Source organism: Brassica napus, chromosome C3 (assembly GCF_020379485.1).
Source record: "Brassica napus cultivar Da-Ae chromosome C3, Da-Ae, whole genome shotgun sequence".
Classification (NCBI taxonomy): Eukaryota; Viridiplantae; Streptophyta; class Magnoliopsida; order Brassicales; family Brassicaceae; genus Brassica; species Brassica napus.
In genome coordinates, this window is record NC_063446.1 from 53,797,150 (window position 1) to 53,824,933 (window position 27,784).

Sequence of the window (27,784 nt, forward strand, 5' to 3'; positions counted from 1 at the left end):
TTCTCACCCAGATGAAGGTGAGTCTTGATGGTGCATCTGGATGCAGATGCATCTAGTTCAGTCCAAAATGATAAATGACAAAATTGACCTTTTAAAATCAAAATATTATTTTCAAACCCTAAATTCAATTTTTTTGCATATACATTTTTCTGAATATACATTTTTCTGCTATAACCAAAAAATGCATTTTCTCGCAAAAACTGAAAAACACATTTTCCCGCCAAAACCGCAAGATGCGTTTTTCCGCAAAAAAACGTAAAACACACATTTCCATAAAAACACATTTTTCGGCCAAACCAGTAAAACCACACTTTTCGACCAAAACCTAAAAACGCATTTTCCCGTCAAAACAAAACAAAAAACTCATTTTCCCGCCAAAACCGAAAAAATGCATTTTTCCGCCAAACTCCACAAAGCATTTTCCGGCCAAAACCGCAAAAACTATTTTCCCGCCAAAACTGGAAAAACGCAATTTTCTCGCCAAAACCAGAAAACGCAATTTTCCCGCAAAAACCGGTTTTTCCCGCCAAAACCAGAAAACGCATTTTCCCGCCAAAACCGGAAAACGCATTTTCCCGCCAAAACTGGAAAACACAATTTTCCGTCAAAACCGGAAAACAGAAATTTTCCGCCAAAACCGGACAAACGGATTTTCCCGCCAAAACTGAAAAACACAATTTTCCCGCCAAAACCGGAAAACAGAATTTTCCCGCCAAAACCGGAAAAACGCATTTTTCCGCCAAAACTGGAAAACACAATTTTCCTGCCAAAACCGGAAAACGTAATTTTCCCGCCAAAACCGGAAAAATGCATTTTTCCGCCAAAACTGGAAAACACAATTTTTCCGCCAAAACTGGAAAACGCATTTTCTCGCCAAAATCGGAAAAACGCATTTTCCCGCCAAAATCGGAAAAATGTATTTTCCCACCCAAAACCGGAAAATGTATTTTCCCGTCGAAACCGCAAAAATGTTTTTCCCGCCAAAATCGCGAAAAATCTTTTCCCGCCAAAATTTGGAAAAAAAAATTTCCGTCAAAAACACTTTTCCCGCCAAAACCGCAAAACACACTTTTCTCGTCCAAACCGCAAAAACGTATTTTTCCACCAAACCCATAAAAACGTATTTTCCGCCAAAACCACAAAAATGCATTTTTTCGCCAAAAACACATTTTCCCTCAAAAACCGCAAAAATATTTTCCGCTAAAACCGTAAAAATTCTATTTTTCTGCCGAAACGTAAGAAATTATATTTTAATCATTTTATTAACAAGTCCACATGGATGTAGATGGAAGTTAAAAAATGAAAAGCAAACGAACATAGTTGCATTCAGATGCATGGACGAAATGAAGAAACGAACAACACCCAGATGGAGAATCTGATAAGACATCTGGATGGACCATCTGGATGCATCTTTCAGATGTACAAACGAACAGGGCCATCGTTGGTTTTTGGGGCGAGATCACAATAATTAGGAAGTTAGACATAAACTAATATACGTATCACCTCCAACGTTAAACCTCAAAACAATAGTCATCTAGTTTGACAAGGTTTCTACCCGTAATGCCTCACATTTTCACATAAAAGTATCAGAACTTTGACAGAAACAGCTCCTAGGATGGCATTCAGACAAACAAGACAAATGTATATGTATTGAACAAATATTACATATTACATATATATAGATGTATATACTTATTTGTGTGCAGTGAAATGTTTTTTAACATAATTATATTGCTGTATAAGCATACCTATATCTTTTCGCCTTTTCACAATCTCTTGCACTACAACTCGGGTGAAAAGATAGACGCCTTTATCACCTAAAGGGTCTTAACGTGTCTCTGACAGAGACCAGCTTTCTTAAGGCCTCAGCCATCGATATCCGGTTCACCGGTGATTCTTCTGAACACCTGACTCCCACCTGATACACAAGCTGGGACAAGCATTCCACCATTTCGACTCCAAGAACCGGATCATCTGCCCCACAGAGAATAGATTGGTCTGTGATATCTACTGCTCTTCGTTCCTGCAATATTGCTGATTTGGTAAAGCCATGGAGAGTTAAACCGTCCACGAATAACTCATTGGTGGGCCTTTTTCCTGTGAACATTTCCAACAGGAGGATCCCAAAGCTGTACACATCTCCCACTATCGATGGATGACCTCCCATTCCATATTCTACAAGTTCAATAATTAACTACAATGAGATCAAATGATATCAAGGTTTAATCTTATGTATAAACATACCTGGTGCAGCATATCCGATGGTCCCACGAACAGCCGCCGAGCTGAACTTCGTATGAAACGATTCACGATCGAATTTCAGGAGGAGTCGGGCCAAACCAAAGTCACTTACATGAGCAGTTAAATCTTCATCTAGAAGAATATTGCTTGGCTTAAGATCACAGTGGGCTATTGGAAAGTGACAATAAGTATGAAGATAAACCAGAGCCGAAGCAACATCTATAGCAATGTTGAGTCTTTCCAAAAGGGTCAGGGTTCTTCTCGATGGACCGTCAGATTCTTCCGGGTGCAGCCACATGTCCAAGTTTCCATTAGCCATGAACTCATAAACTAAAGCTCTGAAACCATTTCCTTCAGAATCCACACTCGAACAGACAGTAACCAACTTCACAAGGTTGCGATGCCTCACACCTCCTAATGCTTCACATTCTGCCATGAAGCTCTTTGCAGCTCCACGTTTGCTGAGATTCAAAACTTTTATGGCAACGATCTTGTTCTTGGACCCAAGAAATCCTTTATACACTGCCCCAAAGTTACCTGACCCAATCAAATTGCTGGAAGAGAAGCCACCGGTTATCTTGTAAAGCTCATCGTAACTTATCTTTTCATAGACCGACTTCAAGGGGGATAGAGACCGATCATTCTCATTGTTGTTACCCCTGACGTTCTTCATCCTCTGTTTGTACCGGCATATATAAAACACAGACAGAGACAACAGCAAAAGAGATGCTATACCTGAACTGACACAAATGGCGATTATCTTTTTGACTGACGACGAATGCTTTCCTGGTAATTCTACAGAGCACGGCTCAAGCAGTAATGATGGGATGCCTCCACAGAGGTTTATGTTGCCAACGATCGACATTGCACTGGTATTACCAAATATTCCTTCTGTTGGCACAGCTCCTTCGAAGTTGTTCGTAGAGAGATTCAGATTCTGTAGCTTCGAAAAGTTTGCCAAATATTCAGGTATCGTGCCAGAGAGATTGTTCTTAGACAGATCTAGGAACCTGAGGCCAGTCAACCTTGTCATATCTGGAATGGAACCAACAAATGAATTACCTTGCAGCCAAAGATATTCTAGTGAGAGACAATTCCCCAAGGAGCTTGGAATCTGTCCTGACAGTTTGTTGTACGAAACGTCTAGACCAAGCAGAAACTTAAGGTTTCCAACGTCTTCTCTCAAAGGGCCAACCAAAGAGTTAAAAGAGACATTTAAGATGATGAGAGACGGTAGTTCCATAAGCTCATGGGGTATGCTGCCATTCAACTTATTAGTCCCCAGGTTCAGGTCTAGAAGGTAGCTGCAGCGTCCAAGACTTGAAGGGATGCTTCCTTCAAAAGTGTTGTTTATCAGATAGAGGTACGTTAGCCAAGTGATATTGCCCAAGGAAGATGGTATCTCTCCAGACAGTTGATTTGAATAGAGCAAGACTTTTCTCAATTCAGAAAGTTCTCCGAACGAGGGAGGAAGTTTGCCTGTCAGCAGATTTTCTCCCATGTCTAACGCTTGCAGGCGTACGAGATTCGCAATGCCATGAGGAATACTTCCAGATATGAAATTAATGCCAAGGGAGAGCTCGGTTAACTGGGTGGAGAGATTGGCGATGGACATAGGCAGCTGCCCGCCCAGTTTGTTCATACCAACATTCAAGTACTGCAACCGAGTGCAGTTAGCCATTGCACCAAGAAAATCAAGATCACCAGAAGAGTAGCTTCCCAGAGAGTTGTTATTAAGGCCTAGCCTTAATAAATTCCGAAGTCTCCCAAAACTCAATGGTATCTTTCCGGTGAGGTGGTTAGATGGAATGTCAAGCTGTTGAAGATTTGAAATATTGGAAAGTGACTCCGGAATAGAACCAGTGAAATTATTTATCCCCATGTATAGTATTTGAAGGTTAGGGAGAAGAGAACCAAAGTCAGGTCTAAGGGAGCCGGCGAAACTGTTGCCGGTGATAGACAGGAATACTAGAGAGGACATGTTGTAAATTGGAAGAGGGAACACACCTGTAAACGTGTTCAATGCTATTCGGAAGAACACAATCTGTTTCAGTCTGGCTATGCTCCCTGGGATCTCTCCATCCATTTGGTTATATATGATGTCGAGCATCTGGAGTGATGTCAGGTTTCCCAATGAGGCAGGGAACTTCCCTGTTAGATTGTTTCTACCAAGAGACAGAAGGACAAGCTTAGACAGGGAACCGAACTCTGCAGGCACGCCTTGTTCAAAATGATTTGATGATAGATCAAGGGACGAGAGGCTAGAACAGTTAGAAAGAACAACAGGGAGAGCCCCTCCAAGAAAATTATTGCTCATGTTTAAATATTGAAGCCTGAACAAGTTTCCAACCTCAAAAGGGATGGCACCACTGAAAAAGTTGTCTGCAAGATTCAGTGATCTTAGAAATGAGAGGTTACCGATAAAGGGAGAGACTACACCTGTTAGCTTCAGTCCTCCCAGGTCCACACCGGTTACTCTTCTGTGTTTGGAGCCGCACTTGACTCCAGTCCACATACATAGAGGCAGGGAGTCGTTCCACGAGTCTAACACGACTCTATTTGTTTCTGAAACATGTGCCTTGAACTCTAGCAATGCTTGTTTATCAGTCTCCTCCGTCAATCTGATTGTTTGAGCACAGAGCATATCTAAATCTTCGAATGGCACAATGACAAGGAAAGCAGAAACAAGAATCAGCCTCATGACCTTAAATGTAAAACCCATGGGGAGTATAAAAGATTTTCTCCTTTCAGAACCAGGATGATTGTTAACTGAGATTATAAGCAAAGAAAAAGCATTAGCATATGGATCCCTATGCAATTATGAGGAATATATATAGCATAAATAGCTTTCAGAAACTGGCAGATAGAGTGAGGATATTCTACATACACCATGGGCCATGGGTAGGCGGATTTTTCTCAACGCTCATTGGCTTTGACCCTCAAAGTAAAATAGAGCTATGACTTTTTCTCGGGCTAATTGGTTAACTACTTCATTTCGTCAAAGTCAACTGTCAGGCTCTGATCACATATATACTTTACAAGAGAAAACTCGATTAATTAACACTAGTAAAAACGACCAGCCTTATAAAATATAGCCGACGAATTTTTGTCAAGTTCTTACCAATGAACATCACATCAATGATTTTGCTATTCACCAACTTGCTTCTATTGTTTTCAGTAAAGACAATAAAAATCAACAGCATAATTACAGTTTATTCAAAGAAATCTTAATCACACCAAGCCGAAGAAAACAATAAATATCACTATCTGATACATTAATCATATTTCATAATAGTTCATACAATGTTGTTTGTAGACTAAATCAATAAGAATTAGAACGAATAAAGCGATTTACCTCTCTAATTTGGTTAATGACAGGACCATCAAGAGTTGCATAAATCCATATGTACGGCAAGCCAGAGTCATTCGCCCATGTGGAAGACCCGAGTCTGTAAACACAGGTCACTAAAGCCACTAACAACAATGGTATATATAAGATAGCAAAGTGCAAGTGAACCATAAACGACTTCATTCATTCCAAACAGTTAAGTAATCAACAAGTCTCGGGTGTCACACCAAACATAGAATGAGGGTAAAAGGACAAAGCAGTTTTATATAACCAACTCTCTTGTAAAGAACAACACATCTCATTATCTATCCCTTTAGCGACGGCGAGCATCCCTGCTTGAATAATCACTATCTTTCCTCGATGATGAGTCCGATTGCCGACTTGAACCTTCTCCTTCCCTGTCGTTATAATCCCTTCTAGATCTTTCCTTCGATTTCTCCATACCATGTGTTCTGGATCTCTTGTCCTCCCTTGCATAATCATTTTCAGCATCGTGTCTTGTATATTGCGAATCATCAAGACGTCCTGATCTCTTTTGTTCCCTCCTATCATAAGAATCTCTAGACCTTGGCTCCCTTTCCACTCTGTCTCTTTCTCCATGACCCTTTCCTCTGTAATTCTTCTCATCCGCATCAGGTTTGAAGTCTCCTCGATGGCCACCACCCTTCTTGGGACCATTAAACTTGTTATGATCCCACTTGGCGCTTCTATCCTCTTCATGACCCCAACCAGTATTTGCAGCTCTCTGTCCATAACAAAAGAGTGAAAGAAAACAAATGTGAATAACAAGAATGTTCTTTTATATCAAAGAATCAAAAGCATATATATCTGAGGGTGAATGTCAACTTACTTTCTCGTCGTGGGAAAACTTGCAAGAATCACCACGAGTACAGTCTCCTCTCTGAAAAGCTCTGCACACACCACGTGCCTCTCTGTTCTGCTGTCGCGTCTCTTCGTCTTCCTCCTCTCGCTTAGTGTATTTGCTACAATGGTCCACCTTGATGGTCCTCCCCAAGACCTGAGCTCCATTCAGATTATCTGCAATTTGAAAATCAGAATGTAAGCACAATTAGAACCAGTGTACAACAAGAAAGAGAATTAATTAAAGATTGAGTTTTTTAAAAAAAAAACGAACCAACAGCGAGAATGGTACTTCTTTGATCTTCATAAGCAAGAAAAGCAAAACCCTTTGATTTTCCAGTGCCCTTGTCTCTGATAAGATTGACATCAACGACTTCACCATATCTACAAATCCCGAAGAAATACAAACTCATCAAAACCAAAACCTACGAAGATAATACTACTGAATCAGGTCTATAGGAAGCACTTACTGTGCGAAGACGGCGAGGAGATCACCCTCGGTGAGGTCGAAGGCTAATCCGCCGGCGTAGATATAGGCGGAGTTTTTGTACTTGGAGTGCCACGAGGCCTCCTCAGAGATCCCTAGATCTGATTCCTTGGCGTTTATAGCCTGTGTCCACTTTATCTGCGTCAATGGATTCATCCTCCCTTCACGGAGAGAAACAAACCCTAACAACCGAACGAGAGAGAGTTAGTTGGAAAAGAGGGATTACCTGAGCGGGTCGGGTTTATAATCAACTGACCCGGCCTGGGCCCCCAATTCTTTTTTATCTATAAAGGAAGGAACATTCCCAAATTCCAATAGGTTAAATTTAAGTTAGGCAGGAGCACAAGGTTGCATGCGTTGGAGACATGTTATGTGCGTTACACACAGGCCGCCTCATACCTGAACGGAACCTTGTACTACGCTGCCTCCAGGACAGATCCGGACAATTCTATTATTATGAGTTTTGTTGTTAGACATGAAAATTTTCAACATGATCAAAGTGCCTAGCTGAGAGTTCTACCAATGGGTTTTAAGAATATGTGGGGTTAAAACTTTGATCAACTACGGTGGGAAAGTTGGAGTGGTTGAGAATCCTAGTGACCAGGTTCGTTTTAGATTGTGGGTTGTGGAAGATGCTGAGAAACAGGAATATGGTCTTTGCCTACGTTTCATTTGCCTGAATACATTTTCCTGTCATTGATGCATTTTCTTGTCTGGTTCCAACCAAACTGTCTGGTAGTCCCTTTCGGCTTTTCTATTACAACTTAGAGAAGAAAAGCATGAGAAATGTCACAATTGAAGAAGTTAACGGGTGTAACCATCGTGGGAACATTAGGAATGAATATAAAATTTTGGAAATAATGAGGAATAATGATTCATTATCAAAATTGACAAGGAATAATTTGCATTATAATTCTCTACAAAAAAAAAAGAACAAAGAGGAAAAATTATTCCTCATGAATGGTAATTTTCTTAAAGAATCTTAAGGAATTTAGTGTTCTTTTTCGTTCCTTTGGTTACCATTCAAACCAAGGGAACTTTTGTATGACTGTTTCAGATCTTTATGAAAGCTTCATGTTCTTATAAACTTTTGAAGTTAGTTTAGGACTGACTTTTTCTTTATATATGGATTATCATACCCTTTTCAAATGTATTTTGAAATTAGCTGGTAAGTTTATTGGGTCGTGTTCTCGTTTGGTTGGGACCAATATCTTCTTAGTAGATGTGTGTGTGTTCTGTCTCATCCTTCTTTCTTTTTCTCGCTTTTCAAATCATGTACGTGTTGTAGCTGATGGTCAAGCTAAACCGGATCAATTAATTACAAATATAACTCCCAGAGAAGATAACAGAGCGTGGATTAGTTGTGTGATTGAAAGCGCCATTCCACAAAGAAAAGGTTTAGAGTCATGATGAATGTACACAACAGCAATAACACAGTCTGGGAAACCAAAAGCCAAATGCACATTTAAAAAAAAAACAGAAAAGCAAGTAGATATGGACTTCCCCAAGAGAATGGTTACTATATATATATATATATTATTACTTACTTACTACTACTCTAAAACATTATATACATTCATATACAGTTTACCAGAACCGGTTTTGGCTTTTATATAAAAGCTCTTCTTCCTCTTCTTATTATTCACTTGACATGGCAATCGTAAGGAGAAGAAGCAAACACTTGATCTGGAACCACTAGAGGTAGCTTCTCTATGTACACAAACAGCCTCTTTTTATTCTCCCTCTCCACCGTATGGAGGCTGACCGTATCTGATCTCTCCATCAACATCCACAAGTCTCCTGAGTTTACTCTCTTCAGACTGTCCCTGCAGAAAGGGCACGACTCTGACCTCCCATGCCTGCAACAAAAACATCTTGTTATAATGATTGAACCATGCCGAGAAGAAACTCACTCAATAAAGAATGGCCTCCTTACCAGTCACGGTAACACTTGATGCATAAAGAATGTGTACAATTGGGCAGAACAACCATGCTGTTCATCTCCATACATATACCGCACTCTTCGTCTCTCTCCATGTCAATCTCGGAGAGCTTTACTCTTTCGATCTCCTCTTTGTTTCTGTACCGTACTTTGCATACCTCTTTCTGTTTGCGGTCATCGATGTCTGTGATACCTCTTTCTAATTGCAACAGCGAGGGAAATATCACAGCTGTTTCACAATAAGGGAAAACCCATAAGCATCATCAAGGGATATCAAACTAACTTGTTACACAAAAACACTTGAATAAACATTACCATAGAAATCTTTAATACTGGTTTTTCTCTCGTAAACCGACATTGTTGTCTTCCCATCCGCATAGGTCTGATGCAGTTGAAAGGATTTAATCAAACAATCAATCTAAAGAAAGAATGAGAGGAAGAGAGACATGGTAAAGAATGTACCATGTAAATGAGAACTCTGAGCAAACCGAGTGCACCGGCAAGGTGGCAATCAGTCCATTGGACGAGAAAGAGTAAAAACTGAGCTGCCGGGTTGTAAGATAGCCTCATCTGAACACGAGCTCCATCCTTCTCCCGAGGATAATCCAAAGCTCTGTTTATTTATTCAGAAAAAAACAGCGACATTATAACATAACAAACCTGACTTGATGAAAAGCACACGCGTAACAAACTTCTTAACTCAAGTATTGATCGGCTCAAACATCAGTCAGATGTAACCAAATAGAAGACATAGCAGCTTTATCATAGCAACACACTAAAACAACTCAAACACATTTTCAGCTCAGACGAGGAGAGAAATTTTTAGCTCAGTTAGACTAGCATCAGAATCAAATGAGAACATCAAAAGCCAAAGACTTTGTCCAACTTCGAGGGTCAACACTCGTATTGTTTTTAGACAAGACTCCCAAAAAGAATGACTTCATTATCCAATTTCGTTGAATTACATCACTGACATGGGTTGTTAACTTCTCGTTAGTTCTTATTATACCTTTACTGTTTGGGACCAGATTAAACACTAATTCGACTACAAAACAAGCCGTACCATCTCCGAACTCCTCTGTACGAACACAGAAGAATAATTTCAGACAAAAAAAATTGTGGTCCTAGACAAAAAAAAATCAAAGAAACAAAACCTGAAAGCTCAGCATGATAAAGATAAGATTTTTACAGCAATCAGAAAGAGAAAAAAAAATCAAAACTTTGGATAACGAAAGCATAGAAATTAAGAGGGCTTACACAGTGTTAGCGTGTTGGATATCAGCTTCGAGAGCTTTCAGAGAATCCTTGAACGATACTCTTGCCATAGAACGTCAATTTCCAGCGAGAAGAAGAAGAGGAAGGCTAAGATCAGAAGCAAAGGAAAGTTTGATGCTTTTTCCTTTTTTAGAAGAGAAGATATTTCCACCCCAATTCGATGATCGATACTTTCAGAGGTGAGAGAAGGAAGATGGGTTTTTTGGTAAATTTGTAATTCTAGATAACCCTCTTTTGTGCTTTCGGTTTCGATTCTCGAAGACGCTTTATCAAGAAAAGACGCGGAGTGGGTTTGGATATTGTCTGTTTTGCCCTCGTTCGGCTATGATAGTGAGAGACAAAAAAATCTAATCTTTTTAATTACGGGTATGATCCTCTGTTTTTGGCGTGCCTATACGTTTTGAGTGTAATGCAATGGCGTTTTGACACGTGGAAGGATAAGGCTAAATATCTGCTGATTGATTTAAGGCTTAAAATATCGTTTGTTATCCATTTAATTATGAAAAGTCAATACCACTCGTAGTTTATACAACAATAAATAATTGCATCGCCATTACTACCAAACCGATTGGGTAAAGACAAGGAAACATTTTTTTTTTTTAAGTTAATTTATTATGATATTACAATTATGATATGAGAAAGATTACATATACGATTCGACAATCGACAATACTAACTGCCTTATGAAGACCTACGCCTAACTGCATCACATGAACCGTCCTATGAAGATCCACGTCTAACCAGATTTACTTGCACCATGTTGAAGATCCATTGTAAGTTTTTCTCCCATAGTCTACATAATTGTTTAATAAATCGATCTCTCCGGGACTTGAAACCTCGAAAAAAGAAACAGATTAGTACATACAAAATAATATAAAATTTTGCTATTAATTATTTCAGCAAGATATCTTGTAAAGTTCGTAATTCCATTAGATTACACTAATTTTTATGTTTTGGTACATTTTCACCATAACACTGTGACATTATAACATTCTCTGCGTTTTGATAATCCGTGCACAGAATGAAGAGATTTAAATAGTTTATCACTTTAAATATATAGGTATTAGAAAGGTATGTCATAGAAAAAAAATATTACATTTTATATAATAAGGGGTTTAACCGAAATTGTGTATGTCTATATAAATTAAGTTTTATTTTTTCAAAAAAAAAAACTTGTGTATTTGTTTTGTTAACTCGAAATATAGTTCGTGGAAGTGAATCTCTAAAAGTAAGTAAAAACTTATATAAAATAAATGATGAAGTAATGATAAAACGAAACATTGGCAATAGAATTATTGTTTTCATAAATAAATTATAAGTATAAGTTAAAACAAAACATAAGCAATAGACTAATAAAATATGAAAGAAACAAAATATAAAAAAATAAAATAAATTAAAAATAGATTTATGATTTTTAGATCGTCTCCAAAAAAAAACACTCAATTTTGAAGTTTCCAAAACTCTATATTTGAAGTTTAAAAGTGTTTTTCTCCAAAAGTAAAACTTCAGACTTAACTTCAAAACTATTTATATTTTATCTTATGGTCTTTATATTTTTCATAATTAATTTAAATTCATAGAAGTTTTGTAAATAACTAAGCACATATATAAAAATATTACAACAGTATTGACTAATAAAATGTTATATTAAAATACAAATTTTAAATAGAAATAACATAATTAATATTAAATTTTAAGAAAAATACCATATTATTCCATAAAACTACTTTCATGATACATATATGATCAACTAGTATATTTTTAAGTATAAATGACTCTCTTTATTTTTAATTTGTAGATCAAAAACTAAAAATTGTTGAAATCATGTGATTTTAAATTTGTAAATAAATTAGATCTGAACAAGAAAGTAAAAGAGGAAAATAAATATTGCTAAAAGATTTAACTTCTATCAATCATATTAAAACTCAGTGAATACATTCGATCTGATAAAAAAGAATTGTACAAATAAACATCAAAATAAAAACCATATTCAGTTACACAAAATTTGTTTGGCCAATATTTTGGAGATTTTGCAGGTTCTGGATCAAATTTACATGACTACTAGTGTTTTAATATTTAATTTTGTGTAATAGTTATGTCTTCATGTAATTTTTGAAAAGTTTTTTTGTTGTTAAGTTTCTTTTGTATTGTTGTTGTCTAAATCTAGTTTTAAAATATTTTAAATCTTATTTTAAAGTTGTGTTTAATTTTATGTGTAAAACTTAATTTTATAAAAAAAAAAATTGAAAATTTTATGAGATATGAAATTTTTTAGGATTAATACAATAAACGAGAAATTTTTTTTTTGAACGAGAAAATATTTAAGAATTATAAATGTGGTGTGTAATTGTAGGGACCAAAATCCAATTAAAAATATGAAACTTCAAATATTAAGTTTTGAGAAGTGAAACTTCAAATATAGAACTTCACTCCTCAAAACTTCAAATTTGAAGTTCTAAAATTTTTTTTTAGAGAGCAAAAAAACTTCATATTTAAAGTTATAGAGTGTCTTTCAGAGATGATCTTAGTAAAATCGTAATGGTGCTACTTAAGGATAGTTTAAATAACACACAACTAATAAATGGGTCGATTAAATATTGTCGAAAAAAAATGGCAATACGAAAGCGCATTAATTGTAAATCATACTGATACTTAGAATATTCTAATCATATTATTACCTAAATTTACGCAGAAAATGATTTCATATATTTTTTACTTGATATTAAATAATTAATTTTCTTATAAATATTAATTATCGTTTGTAGTTAAATATGAATTGTTTTTCACGAATGATATATTAAAGGTTTTAAAGGTACATGATTTCATACAATATTCTCCTACATTGCAACGGTGTAATCAATAGGAAGTGTGTACGTACCAAACCAATTTTATTATTTTAAATATAATAAATGAAGAAAGTAGACCTACTTAAAATAAATGGAGAAAGTAAAATTTTGGGAAAATTTTTGGGATTGCATCCAATCGTAAATGAGGGCTTCTAATAGAACTTACGATCATGCCACCTAGACATGGGCATTCGGATACCCGTTGGCATTCGGGTCGGGTTTTTCGAATTCCGGTTCTCTTTTACAACACTTCTTATGTCCCATTCTAGTAAATTTGCAAGTACAGGTCGGGTTCGGATATAACGCATCGGATTCAGATCGGTTTTGTATCACATCATAGAACCCATAAAATAATCATATATCATTCGGATTCGGGTTATATCGGATCGGTTCGGATATACCCGAAATAAATCTAAAATTTAAAAGTAAAACATAAGAAATATATATTTATTTATATATAATTAAGTATTTAAGGTAGTTATTTAAATTTTAAATACTTATAGTTAGATAACATATCAAAATAAATATGAAATTGAATATTTTAAATATATATTCATGTTTCATATAATTATATTGTATATTATTTTGGACATTCGGATCGTTTTTTCGGATTTTTTGGTTTTTTTCTGTTTTTCGGGTTACCCGTTCGGATTCGGTTAATAACACTTCGGGTTCAGATATGTTTTGTACCACCTTACAAGACTCATTCGGATATTTTTTACATTTCGGACCGGATACATATCGGTTTTTTGGTTTGGATTCGGTTCAGATTTCGGGTTACGTATATTATGTCCATGCCTAATGCCACCTGTGGCATTCTGGAATGATATAAATATAAAACTGAATTAAAAAAGAACTCAAGGTTTTATACAAATAATTATAATAGCATTATGATAAGAAAAACTCCTAAGGTAAAAAAAAAGAAACAAATTGAGCACCTCGATATGAAATCCTAAATTTCTGGCAGGTCATCATCGAAAAGCATTTGAGATCCTTTTGTGTTTGTAATAAATGAATTTAAAAAAGAACTCAAAGTTTTTATACAAATAATTATAATAGCATTATGATAAGACAAACTCCTAAGGTAAAAAAAAAGGAAACAAATTGAGCACCTTGATATGAATTCCTGAATTTCTGGCAAGTCATCATCGAAAAGCATTTGAGATCCTTTTGTGTATGTAAGAAATGTGAAGCCCCCTAAAAAAAGTAACACATATATTTTCTTAGTCACGCAACAATAACATATAACAAAGTTGTTATTTTCATATTAAGTGAAAGAAACCTTCACCCCATTCAATTCCCCATAAGCTTAATACACAAACCAGCGGATTAGCATTGGTAGAAATCCAGAAATCATTAAACTTGTTAGCTTCAATTCCATATGCCACACACTTAAGCTGTTTCAAGCTATATTTAATAGTAAAGACTGAAAAAATAATAATCAAATCGGCAACGGAGTTAAAGTCCGCCATGAGTGTTGTGCTTGCAAAAATGTTTGTGATAAGGATGTTTTGAGAAGGAGACGGTGGTGAAGACATGCAGCTAGAAGGCCTTGTATTTATATATGATTGTCGTGTGTATAGGGTAAATAATGATTGCTAATCGCCATCTTTATTTGCGAAATTCAAATTAACACTAATTCCCAAAACTTGCCATAATTATTTTCGTAATTCAAATTCACAGCAGATTCATTGGAATATTATAGAAAATAAACAGATATATTGGTCAGCAAATCAATCAATGTCGATGAAAAAAAAGACTATATGATTCGGTTTCCACTTAAAAATTTCTATTACCAAAATCGTATAAGATTAATGAGTACGTACATATTCCGAATTAGTGTCATATTTAGCTCAAAACATTCCCAATTTGAAATATTATGAATATCATGCATTGCCACGCAAGTAATGCTAATTGAAAACCCTTACGATTTTTGAAAAGTTTTATACTAAGGGAATAAATGCCATAATTGAATGTTAAGAATATATATTAATCGCATAGTACCTTATTTTTCTCAATCACGTAATACATTTTTTTAATCGTGTATTAAATTAGTTCCAGAATTAGGGCAATATTTGTTTCAATCATGCAATAATTGGAAAATATTTTGAAAAAAAAAATTAAAAATGACTATCATAGAAAAGGTTTTTTTAATTAATGACATAATTGATTATTTACATTAATCAATTAAATATATAAAATTTCTAGACAATCTTAATAATCAATCAGAATATTAATAATAAATCAATATTGACTATAAATTTTAAGTTTAGTTTAGTTGTAACAAAATATTTTGAGAAACAAAATCTAACAAAATCCTATTACAAGTTTGAAATATTTTTTATAAAACATATATTAATTAATTTTGCAATTAGTAATATAATATTATTGTAAATTAATGCCCATTAAAATTTTATTATAAAGCAAAAGTAAAGAATACTATGTTATTTTTTATAAATTTTATAGTTACAGCCTATATTATATTAAAATAGAAGTAGTATATGAATTAAATATGAAACAAATATACAAAATTGGTAAAATAACCTATTTTATTTTTTTACGGATTTTAGTTAATCAAATATTTATAAATCTCTGTTAAAACAAGTTGAAATTTGTAAACTACGTAATAATTTTATAGAAAAATAAATTTATTAATATATGTTAAAATTTTCTATCTTTTGTTTTTGTTAAAGTTTTCTATCTAGAACTATATACTATCTTTTTCTTTATTTTGGAACTCACAACAGTATATTATCTAAAAGTTATTATATACAAAATATTATGGGAGTTTTTCATACCAATTCAAAATTTCAAATCAAATCTAAAACCAACCTTTTTGTTAATACTATTTATCCATGAATGCTGATCCAAAAAAGAGCTATTCATCCATGAATTTTTTATGCCCTCCATAAATTTTTGAAATATTTACAAAATTACTGTTATTATTTAATTTCTTATTTATTTCGAAAATGTCGAAAAATCAAATACACCCTAAACATTTCTCCTTATTTAAAACAATATCATTACCATCAAATTTTCTAACCACCATGAACTACCATTTTTAGCTCTTAAATCTCAAGAATTAAATTTCTATCTACTTTTTCTTTATTAAACACCAACAAATCTTCATTTTCTTTCATTTTTCTCTATTTTTATCTTAAAAACCTCTTATCACTTTCATTTCATAAACACAAACTCCATATTTTTGAGTTTCTTCAATGAAGAACAGTCAAAAGTGTTTTTTTCTCATATTTGGAGTTTAGACGCTGGAAAAGACTAAAAACAAGCTTTACACTGGAAAATGTAACTATTTACATAGTTTTCATAATTTTTCATATATGTGTAGCGATAGTAGATTGTTTTGTATGCCTACACATGTGTGTAGACTTACGATGCGGTTTCATTGTCAACGCACAGTTTAGTTTTGCAGTTAACAAAAGTTATATTTTTTGCAACAACTACAAGAAAATTGAGTTTTAATAGCAGACCGGAATAGCGTTTTTTACGATTGTGCTATGTATGACATACCAGTTAGTTTTAGATAGTGTTTCTATATTTGGAAAAACTATGATAGAGTGATATATTTGGAAACGCTATGATAACGTATAGTTTTATATGTAACACTTGTGTTTAATAGCAAAACATGATTAAAAACGCTATGTTTGGTTTTTGAATCCTTAAACCCTAAAACACGTTTTTAAACCCTAAACTCTAAATACAAACTTTAAACTCTATTTTAATATCAAATCATGAATTTAACTTCAAATGTTAGATATAAACTCAAAATTTAATTTTTTTTTTTCCAAAAATTTATCTCAAATTTTAAAATCAATATCCCAAACCTTTAACTTTTAAACCCTATACTCATACATTTATTCTAAACTCCAAATTTTAAATATAAACTCTACAAGTAATTAAAAAAATCTTAACACTAAACCCTAAATCATAAACATAAAACTTAACTTTCAAACAGTAAAAAATTTAAATCACAAATTCTAAATCATAAACATATAAACTCTAAAGCATATAACAAGTTTTTAAACCTTCTAAATATGAATTTTAAACCTATAATATACTCATACTGTAACTTCAAATATAAAACTTAAACTCAAAATTTATTCTTTTTAATTTTAATATACAACTTCCAAACACACAAACTTTAATTCCTCAGTCAAACTCTATACCCTAAACCCTAACGCCAAGCATATATGGATACATTTACTAAATATAAACTTCAAATCTAAATTTTAATTATTTAACAAATTTCAAATCTAAATCTTAATCACAAAATATTTATATAAAAACTTAAAACTTATACTCTCAAAACTATAAACCCTAAAATCTAAACATAACCCTTTATACAATATAATTATACAAACCCTATTATGCTGTTTTAAGAAAGAGTATAACCACAAAATTCAAATCAAAATTTATATTTCAAATGTTAAATTATAATATATAATCTTTAAATTTAGAAAAAAATTGAAACAGTTAAAAAGAAATGTAAAATCTTTTTTTTTATGGTCATTGATTGATTCTAATCTAAAGGTTAAAATTTGTTCTTTTATCTATCTTCAACATTTTCTCTCATTGATTAATTTTTTTTTTGTCAAGGATCACACTTTTTAGCCATTGATTTGTTTTGATCTGAAGGTCTAAAATCACTATCTTTCTTTTCTCACTCCTGATAGATCTGAGATCTCATATTTTTTTTTTGGGTTCTACAGTCTCACACTTCTCTTTCTTCTTCCTTTACAATTTTTATGCCTCTGTTCAATATCTTTGTGTCTGTTCATTCATGGAAACAAAACGATTAGATTAGATTTTGATTGGAGGTTGGGTCCATGACTTTAGAGATGAAGAATATTGTAGAGGAGACATGACGACGCCTCTGTACAATAGTCACTGAAACAAAACGTCTCTGCACCTGGCCTATGTACACCTCCTCTCAAGTTACTTGGAGAAGATGACCAGGAGACGACGAGAAAGATTCGTGGAGAGGAGACAATGACGACGAAGACCAAGGTGGCTGGATGCGACGACGAGTATGCCTCCTCTCTGCAACTTGCCTCTCATATCCCACGACGAAGAAGACATATCATGGCTGGATACGACGATGAAGGTCATGGAAGAACACGACGTCGAAGGTGGTGGTGCGGCGGGTGAGGATTGGAAGATGAAGAAGACAACGAAAGTGGTGGTGGTGCGGCGGCGGCGTTTAGTAGTAATTAGGTTAAAGCTTGGTTTAGTTTTTGGTTTATTTGGTTTGTTGGTTTATTGTTTAATTACATTTATTTTTTATATTTTTGTAAACCAATTTAATTATAGATAAATTTAAATAATAAAGAATAATTAATTCTATGAATTAATTTAAATTTTAATTATGTTTTTATTTTTAAATAATTAGCTAAAAATAATTCTAAAATAAATAATTTTACTGTAAATAATAACAAAAAAAATGTTATTAAAGACTGTTTAATTGCATACTAAAAAACGATATAATATATGAGAATAGGATAGCAGAGTAAAAAACCGCTATCCAATGTGTCTGACCTATTATGACGGGCGATAATACAGCGCTTCATAAACCGCTATTGTATTGATAGATAGCGTTTTCTGTCCGCTAATAAAAGCCTTTTTCGTGTAGTCTACATCTTAGCCGTTGAGAATAAAAGAGTGGTAGACTTATGAAGAAGTCTACGTAAAACATGTTAGTTTTGAATTTGATCGAACTTTTGACTTTTCATAGTAGATTTCATCGGAAGTCTATATTATGTAGATTGTCCGAAAAGTATACAAAATGTCAGTTTTGCATTTTACCAAAACTTTGAATTCATTGAATATGTTAGTTTTGTGTTTGAATAAAACGTTAAAACATTGAACAAAAATAAATTAAAGTGTAGACTTCATATGCAGTCTACTAATCTTAAAAAAAATGTTGAGTGCATATGAAGTCTACTATTTTATTTTTCACGATTTAACTGTTTAACAGTGTGTGTTAATAAATCTTAATGGTCTTGGATGAATTTCAAAAGTTAATGTGTTAAAATTATGGAGCTAGGAATTTCTTATTTGATTAGGTTGTTAACTAATAAGTGTGGACTTAGTTAGAAGTCTGCTTCTGCATTTTTATTGTTTAAAGTATATACGTGAGACATATTGCAAAGTTTTTGTGATTAGTTTTACTCTTGAAAATTCTTGGAAATTTTGTGTAGATTTTCTTCTTCTTACTTGTGTGTTAGTTATTGTTTCAGCTTATGGTGGTTTTAATTTTTTGGTTGATTAGAGTATCTTTGAAAAAACTGATAGCTAACAAAAATTAATAATATCATACAAGTGAAACACAACTAAAAATGAATTCAATGTTTATAAATTATACATCAAATAATTCTTTACAAATGAATGAATATTTAGTAGTGATAAACTATTACATAGGAATTTATTAAAAAATTCTAGAGTGTGTTTGACTATTCACAAACTTAATGCCTCAATTTAAGTTTTGGAAAAGAGCACCTGCAAAATAGGAAAAAAATTATGACTAAAACCACCGTAAGATAAAACAATAACTTACACACATGTGAAAAGAAAAGAAAAATCTATACAAACTTTCCAATAAATTTCGAGAATAAAACTAATCACAAAAACTTTGCAATATGTCTCAAGTGTATATTTCAAAAAACAAAAAACAGAAGGAGACTTCTAATTAAGTATACAATTATTAGTTAACAACCTAATAAAAAAAATAGTTTCACAACTATAACACATTAACTTTTAAAATTCATTCAGGACCATTAAGCTAACAACATATTCAAAACAGAAATTTGATAGTTTCATAATTATAACATAATATCTTTTGAAAATTATTCAAAACCATTAGGATTAACTAACAGACAATGTCAAACAATAAAATATTGAAAACACTTAATAAATAATACTCAAATTCACCTTTAATTGTTTTTTCTACGTAGGCTCCATATTCAGTCTACAAAATAGTGGACTTTCTTTTCAGTCTATGTATGTAGACTGTCATATAGGTCTAATCTTTGAGTTAGTTTTTCTAATTGCAAAATTCAAGGGATGTTTCCTGTATTTAAAAAGAAAAATTGTGATTTTATACGTGCAAACTTTCTCTACAGTCTACAGTTTAAAAATGTTAGTCTTGCAATTGACCTGAATTCACCCATGATTTGACTTTGAAAAGTAGACTTCACATGCAATCTACATTTTTAAATTTCTTTGGAAGATATTAGTTTTGCAGTTGACCGAGTTTGTGTTTCTACGAGTATATTTAAAAGAACGTCTACGAATATGTAGATTTCATTTGAAGTCTACTCTCAAATTTGAGGGGTTAATTTTGTGTTTGACAAAAATAAAATAGTACACTTCATATGCAGTCTACATTATTTTTAAAGATTTGTAAACTGCATATGAAGTCTACACCTTAATTTATTTTTGGTCAATCTTTAAACATTTTAGTCAAACACAAAACTAACATATTCAACGAAGTCAAAATTTTGGGTCAAATGCAAAACTGACCTTTTGTAGACATCTCGAGATATCTACAGAATGTAGACTTCTGATGAAGTCTACTATGAAAAGTCAAAAGTTTGGTCAAATGCAAAACTAACCTAGTTTACGTAGACTTCTTAGTAAGTCTACCTAATTTTTTTTTTGTTCTCAAAGGTAAAGACGTAACTTCTAGGGAAGTATGCGTTGCAAAAATATAAGTTTGGTCAATTGCAAAAATAACATGTGCGTTTACAAGTAGACCACATCGTAAGTTTACATATTCGTAGACATATAAAATAGTCTACTATCGCAACACAGATCTAAAAATAACTAAAGCCATGTAAATAGTTATTTTTTTGGTGTAAAGTTCGTTTCCAACCTTTTCCACCGTCCAAACTGATAGGTCAGGTTTTCACCTGATTATTTAGCTGCAAGTGTACAGTGAAGTACACATTAGTAATACATGATCACATCCACAAGGATCAATGAGCACATGTAGAGTAGCACACAAGTTACTACCCAAAGCGATAAAAGAGATTTGTTTGTATGGTTTTCAGTTTCTTAATTCAAATAAACAAGAGCAAGCAAACAAGAGGCAATTCAAACGAGTTTGTAAACAATTAAAACAAGCGTTGGGCATTGGGAATTCTCAGAGATACCTCTTCAGTAATGATCATGCAACAAATAGACATGGAAACAAAATACATCAACGTCTCGAACTCAAATCACAATATTAGAATTAACCTACTTCCGTAGCGCTAACACACACTATGCTCAAAATCGTAAACACGAGCTTCCACTGTATCTCAGATTTTAAACAAGCTTTAAGTTCAAATTTGATCAGTTCGCAAGGTGCAGTAACATCAACTTCTGTTGGTTACATAAACCTTGCTCATTTACTATTACAGGAATTCAAACAACATTTTCGGTGCGATTAAACTCCTAGAATCAGAGACTAGGGGATCAGGCAAGTCTCAGCTTTACGACAATTAGTAGACAGAGATCCAAAACATAAATCTCTAGTCTAACAGTTTTCTAGATCAATACATCAAGAAATTTCTTATAAGAACCCCTTAACCAAACTCACTCATAATCAGATAATGACAAAACGAAATCATAGAAGAAAACATTATGAAACTGTATTGAAAATGAAAAAAAGATTAAGAAGATCTTCTCCAAATGAGTACAAGAAGAAACTTCTTCCAGAAATCTACAAAAATGATCCAATGGTATTACAAATCTCTAAGTATCACTCTAGAACTTTCTCTTGCCGTGAAAAACAAGAACATGTGAAAAGATACGAATTAGGATCAAGTCTTTAGGTTTTTGGGTCTTCAAAACACGTTTTTTTTTTTTGCAAAAATGGAAAATTGCCCAGCTGTGGCAAGGATTGGGTGAAGCATGATATACGGAGTGGACGCTCCACGGCAGGAAACTGGCACTCCAAATAACATGGAGTGGGCGCTATATGTTGCAGTTCCAGCATAGTTTGAGCAATGACCCATTTCGCCCTAAAATCATCTACAAATGTAACCTTTAACCTATAAATTATGTTGAAGAACAACAAAAGGCGCAGAGAAGGTTAAAATACTTCAACACCGATCATTTTTTGTTCTAAAATGAGTTTTAAAGTGTTAAAACACAACACATCACAAACTTCAAATATGAGCAAACAAAGCACATTTGACGATTCTTTAGTGAAGAAATTTGAAAATATGAAGTTTGTGCTTATAAAAGTGAAAATTATGAGAAATTTTGAGATGGAAATAGAGAGGAAATGAGAGGAATTTGTTGGTGTAGAATGAGAAAAACTGGATAGAAATTGAATTCTTGAGCTTTAAGAGCTCAAAATTGGTTGTTCGTAGTGGCTGGAAATTTTGATGATAATGACATTGTTGTAAATAAAGAAAACTGTTTAGGGTGTAGTTGGTTTTTTGCTATTTTTGAAATAAATAAAAAATTAAATTATAATGGCAATTTTATAAATATTTCAAAAGCTTAAGGCAGGTATTGGAAATTCATTGATGAATAGTATTGACAAAAATGTTAGTTTTGTGTTTGACTTTTAGGTCATTTTGGAAAAATTGCCTTTAAACAATGTATTTACTTATAAAAATTCCACAAAAATACTAAAATGGTAGATGTTAAAATATTTTTTTTTAAAACACAGAAATATTAATAAACTGAATATATAAAACTTCTAGAAAACTTTAATAATCAATAAGAATATTAATAATAAACCATTATTAACTATAAATTTGAAATTTATTGTTAGTTAGAAAAAAATATGTTGAAAAAATGTTCTTAAGAAAATCCTATTAAAGGTTTTAAATATATTTTTTATAAAACATGCATTAATTAATTTAGTAATTAGTAATATAATATTATCATAAGTTAATGTTTGTTAAAATTTTATTATAAATAATAAAATAATATATGTTATTTCTTATAAATTTTATAATTATGGTCTATATTATATTAAAATTGAAGTGCTATGTGAATTAAACATGTCAAAATTATATTAAATTGGTAAATTAACCTATTTTATTTTAAAAGGGCTTTTATTTTAATAAATATTTATAATTCCCTTTTAAAGCAAGTTAAATTCTTAAATAATTTTATACAAATATAAAATTATTAGTATATGTTAAACTTTTCTATCTAAAACTATATATTATCTTTTATTTATTTTGAAACTCACAACAATATAATATCTAAGATGATTATATACAAAATATTATAGTAAACAATTAACCTTTTTGTTCATGTATTTTATTAGAAAATTTGGAAATTTAATAGTTAACTAAATATATCTATGAAAAATAAATTTTAACTATAAAAAATCTGTTGAAAAGTAAAAATTAACAAATATTAAAAAAATATAAAATAATGAATTAATTTAGTAACAAAAAAATTCCAAGTCATATAGTCTTCCAAACTCAAAAATAGTTTTGTACATTTTCAATTTCTCTTGACCAAATTTACAATTTTGAAAATAAATATTTCAAATGCAAAATGATAATATTCCAAAATTGTCAAAATATAAAATCATAGATGCTATAGAATAATATTTTGAAATGCAATGCGAGAAAAAACAATTTATATTGTAAAAAGACAAAAATAATATAATATTTTGTAAAACATCCATTTTCCACAATTGATCATAGCCTTATCTTTCTATTTTTAACTTACTAGTCAATCAAGTTTCAAGGATGGATGGATGGAGGCGCAAGTAACAGTGAAGAACCAATATGAGCACTCCCATCATTGGAGTGTATACCAGGATACTGAATGGATTTCTTTGGATAATACCAGGATTTGTTATATAGATGGAGCTTGGAAAAAAGAAGATCAATTCATGGGTCAAGGATGGTTCTGTCGAAGTAATGGTTCGGCAGATGTTATGATAGGGGCGATGAATCTCCGTAGAAGTCTATCTCCTCTGCATGCTTAGTGTGAAGCTTTGATATGGGCAATGGAGTGCATGAAGACCCTTCAGTTCTCTGATGTAGTGTTTGCGACGGATTGTTCTCAGTTGGTGAAGATGGTGTCGACACCGGAGGACTGACCAGCTTTCTCTATACACATGGAAGAATTCAGACGCAGTAAGTGTTTCTTCCCTGATTTCTGGATCAGACATATTCCAAGAGCACAAAACACCTTGGCGGACATACTTGCACGTGGTGCGAGAAGTTCCCCTACAGGTATGCTTTATGTCAATTCCACACCACCGGCTTGGCTCTCCGAACCGGCTGGCGCAGTTACTTAGTTTAGCAGTTGTTGTCAAAAAAAAAAAAGTCAATCAAGTTTCTTTATTTGTAAACCCTATTTCTAAATGAATTTTAGATTTCATCAGATATGATCATGATTTATTATACTAATATTTCAAAATATGTACAGAAAGGGCAACAACCAACAATTATAATTACTAGATGAAGGCTATTTTTCAAATGAGCATCCATAGATATAACTGAAGATGTTTGGTATGATTAAATGATATTTTATAATGTTTTCATATGGACTAAAAATTGATCGTGAAAATTTTGTTAATTAATAAGTATAATGATGATGCAAAATAAACTTAAACCTTGGAAACTTTAGGATAATAAGGTGGGACACCAAATTAATAAAATTTTGAGCAAATGAAATGATGTAACTTAAAAGATTTTTGGATGATTTTAGCCTTCATTAATTATGTGTTGTATATTGATGTCTAATTTATTAAATGGAGGTTGTGATTTGATATCAGGTTTAGATGAAATTTGATCAATTATCACTTAACAAAAATAACATATTATTTGAAAAAGTAACATATTATTGGAAGAAAATCATATTGTATAGTTTTGTAACTGGAATTGAAATAAATAGTACTATTTTGAAACACGTATCACTTTGTAATTGTTTTCCTAGTTTGTTTTAAAATGTTTGTATTTTGAAAATTAAGACTAAATATTTGAATTGCATAACAATGAACAAAATGAATTAGAGCATATAAATAAACCAATATTCTAAAATCTTCATACATAAAATCTAAATACCTATGATATGGTTTCTAATTAAAATATAAAATAATAATAATTTAAAATATACGAAATGTAAGAACATCAACATCTATATGGTATCTCGTTAAACTATCTCATATTTTTATTAACAAAATAAATTAAACAAACAACTAATATTAAATAAATTAAATTTGAACCATTAATATACTAGAGGCATATGTAAAAGTAAGAGCACCTCCAATTTTTTCATCATGAGTTCTTAACAATAAGCAAATTAAAATAGTAAAAAATGAAGAGAGAGCGGGTAGAATGAAGTTCTCATAAGAGAACTTTTGAGAACTTCTTTAGACTTCTAAATAACAATATTGTCATTTTTTAATTGATTCGAAATTTATCAAAAGATAAAAATAAAACTCTTTAGTTAAATTAGATTAAAATACTAGTTTTTTGGTTTGAGAACTTTAGAAAGGTTCTCATGGACGAGGTTGCTCTAATAAGTCTTTTGAATGTTTCTACGGGGGTGACTGGTAACTATTGTAAAAATATTAGAAATGAATAGGAATACTAGTATTTTTGGTTTGAGAAGTTTAGAAAGGTTCTCATGGACGAGGTTGCTCTAATAAGTCTTTTGAATGTTTCTACGGGGGTGACTGGTAACTATTGTAAAAACATTAGAAATGAATAGGAATTAAATTTTGGGAACGATGAGGAATGATGGTTCCTTATCAGAATTAATAAGGAACAAATTTGCATTATAATTCTCTACAAAGAAAAGAATGAGAAGGAATGAAGGGAAAAAAATATTCCTCATGAATGATAACTTTTTTAAGGAACGTCAAGGAATATAGTGTTCCTCTTTGTTCCCTTGGTACCAATCACACCCTACGTAATTTGAAGTTTATAACCGCTCTCTTATTTTTTGATCTGTTTGTATTATTATAAATATGAAATATTGGATTAGATATCCGGATAATCATGCCGTAAGATTATATAGAAAAACAATAGTATTTATTATTGTTTATATTATGTTAAAATTTAAATGTGTTTAAGATATGATGTTTTTTTTTCTTGAATCATTTCTATTGCTTTATATACTACAATACAGAAAAGGAAATTGGTTCCCAAAATGCTACTGAAAATTAATCAACATTTTCATAATTAATATACTAGATGATAACCCGCGCACATGCGCGGGATGAGTTCTTATAATAATGTTTGTTCATTAAATGGTTTTAACATTTTGCAACACTACAATCTTTATCGATTATAAAATGACGAATACAAACGTTGGTCTCTTAAATGTATCATCGTTATTGAAAAGTTAACATATTACAGTTTATTTTAGTTATTTTAAAACTTCATATGTACAAAAAAAAATTAAGTTATTCGACTGACACAAATCACCAAAACGAAATATGCAACATCGATTGTTTAATGACAAAAGGGGATTAGGTTTTCTGCTCTTGATTTGTTTACTACTGACTCTCCATAAGTGATTTCATTTTCTACTTCTATAAATTGTGCTTTCATTCTCCTCGTTGTTTCATTGATATGAATTTAGTTTCTTTTTTTAATTTCTTCTACGAATTTGGTGATTTACATAAGTGTCAATTTAAAAAGATGAACATCTATAAAAAATAGTTCCACTCCATATACATATCTAAGAATAAAAATTTTGAAGAAAATCACCGGAAAACTCTATTAACAGATTAGTATTCAAAACTAATATATCAAATTGTTATAGAATACAAGTATATACTCGAAATATAAATGTATATCTAGTATATATTCACCAATTCGGTCTAAAAATCATCCAATTTTAGAACAACAAAACAAATTACTTATTTTATTAGCTTAAGCTTTTGATGTTTAGTTACTTAAGAGTATACAGATAAAAAAAATATAATATTTTACCATTCTATTATATGTAAACTATGCCTAAATTAAGAAATGTTTGATTTATTAAATGATAAACTAGAAAACTTATAATAAATAGTTTAAATCTCTCATTCGTACAATTATAATAGCTAGATATGGTATTAGGGAGAAACAAATATTAGATGAATGATCAAATCTATCATTTTTCGAACAAACTCAAAAGGAAGTGATTAGAATCTTGTCATGATATATCATTCAAAGCTTTTTAGGAATAAAAATCAAGACTAAATGATTTAATCTGAATAAAATAATACATATATAGTGCTTCCAATATTAAAAATCACTTTGATTTGAAGAAGTGTGTTTCTGAGATTGTCAGGATCAAATAAGATATAAGAAACCACTTATTTTGAAAAACAAAATTGTATGCATAAAAGTATATACATTAGAGTAAGCACATAAATCAAAACCACTACATTTTGTTAATTTACAATCATGTTTTTTGGTAAATAAATCAAAATAATCATTTTATTTACTTTATATGGTATAAATTAAACTTTAGTGATATTGATATAGATACATAGTATATTTTAATATAAATATTTATTATTGACACTTCCTACTCATATGATTCTTTAACATTTGTATATTTGCTCTAACAAAAATTTAAACCGTTAATCACAAAACTTTTTTATGTTGAATTTTTAATACAAATTTCAAAATTAAAATATTAAAATCTCGGTAATTTTTCACTGCAAATTTTGAAATTAACATATTTTTATATTTTATATAGTATATAATTTATTTCAAATGATATTAATATATATATATATATATATATATATATATAATATGAATATCTATTAATGAGACTTCATATTCATACAATTTATT

At 31.8% G+C, this 27,784-nt stretch overlaps 3 protein-coding genes across 3 annotated transcripts; all 3 read right to left on the reverse strand.

Moving 5' to 3' along the window:
* Positions 1-1,314: 1,314 nt before the first annotated feature.
* Positions 1,315-5,566, reverse strand: LOC106352727 (putative receptor-like protein kinase At3g47110). The gene is made up of 2 exons (XM_013792363.3): positions 2,245-5,566; positions 1,315-2,175 (listed from the first exon to the last, which is right to left on the reverse strand). The coding sequence occupies exons 1-2, from the start codon at positions 4,961-4,963 to the stop codon at positions 1,814-1,816; spliced, it is 3,081 nt and encodes a 1,026-aa protein (XP_013647817.1). The 5' UTR covers positions 4,964-5,566; the 3' UTR covers positions 1,315-1,813.
* A 187-nt stretch (positions 5,567-5,753) lies between these two features.
* LOC106352726 (zinc finger CCCH domain-containing protein 42-like) lies at positions 5,754-7,221 on the reverse strand. Its single transcript, XM_013792362.3, has 4 exons — positions 6,922-7,221; positions 6,726-6,835; positions 6,441-6,628; positions 5,754-6,335 (listed from the first exon to the last, which is right to left on the reverse strand). Exons 1-4 carry the CDS (start codon positions 7,092-7,094, stop codon positions 5,904-5,906), a joined length of 903 nt encoding a protein of 300 aa, XP_013647816.2. The 5' UTR covers positions 7,095-7,221; the 3' UTR covers positions 5,754-5,903.
* Positions 7,222-8,319: 1,098 nt separating this feature from the next.
* LOC106352725 (E3 ubiquitin-protein ligase AIRP2) lies at positions 8,320-10,626 on the reverse strand. The gene is made up of 5 exons (XM_013792361.3): positions 10,138-10,626; positions 9,343-9,493; positions 9,196-9,262; positions 8,875-9,109; positions 8,320-8,797 (listed from the first exon to the last, which is right to left on the reverse strand). The coding sequence occupies exons 1-5, from the start codon at positions 10,203-10,205 to the stop codon at positions 8,581-8,583; spliced, it is 738 nt and encodes a 245-aa protein (XP_013647815.1). The 5' UTR covers positions 10,206-10,626; the 3' UTR covers positions 8,320-8,580.
* Positions 10,627-27,784: the final 17,158 nt, after the last annotated feature.

Excerpts from the sequence above, each read along its gene's own strand:
- LOC106352725 (XM_013792361.3), bottom strand. The coding sequence starts at position 10,205 with ATGGCAAGAGTATCGTTCAAGGATTCTCTGAAAGCTCTCGAAGCTGAT. Across the intron at positions 9,494-10,137 it reads ATCCAACACGCTAACACTGT|AGCTTTGGATTATCCTCGGG; the intron begins GTAAGCCCTCTT and ends ATAAATAAACAG. Across the intron at positions 8,798-8,874 it reads ATCAAGTGTTACCGTGACTG|GCATGGGAGGTCAGAGTCGT; the intron begins GTAAGGAGGCCA and ends TTTTTGTTGCAG.
- LOC106352727 (XM_013792363.3), bottom strand. The coding sequence starts at position 4,963 with ATGGGTTTTACATTTAAGGTCATGAGGCTGATTCTTGTTTCTGCTTTC. Across the intron at positions 2,176-2,244 it reads CATCGGATATGCTGCACCAG|AATATGGAATGGGAGGTCAT; the intron begins GTATGTTTATAC and ends TTGAACTTGTAG.
- LOC106352726 (XM_013792362.3), bottom strand. The coding sequence starts at position 7,094 with ATGAATCCATTGACGCAGATAAAGTGGACACAGGCTATAAACGCCAAG. Across the intron at positions 6,629-6,725 it reads AAGTACCATTCTCGCTGTTG|ATAATCTGAATGGAGCTCAG; the intron begins GTTCGTTTTTTT and ends TTCAAATTGCAG. Across the intron at positions 6,336-6,440 it reads AGTTTTCCCACGACGAGAAA|AGAGCTGCAAATACTGGTTG; the intron begins GTAAGTTGACAT and ends TGTTATGGACAG.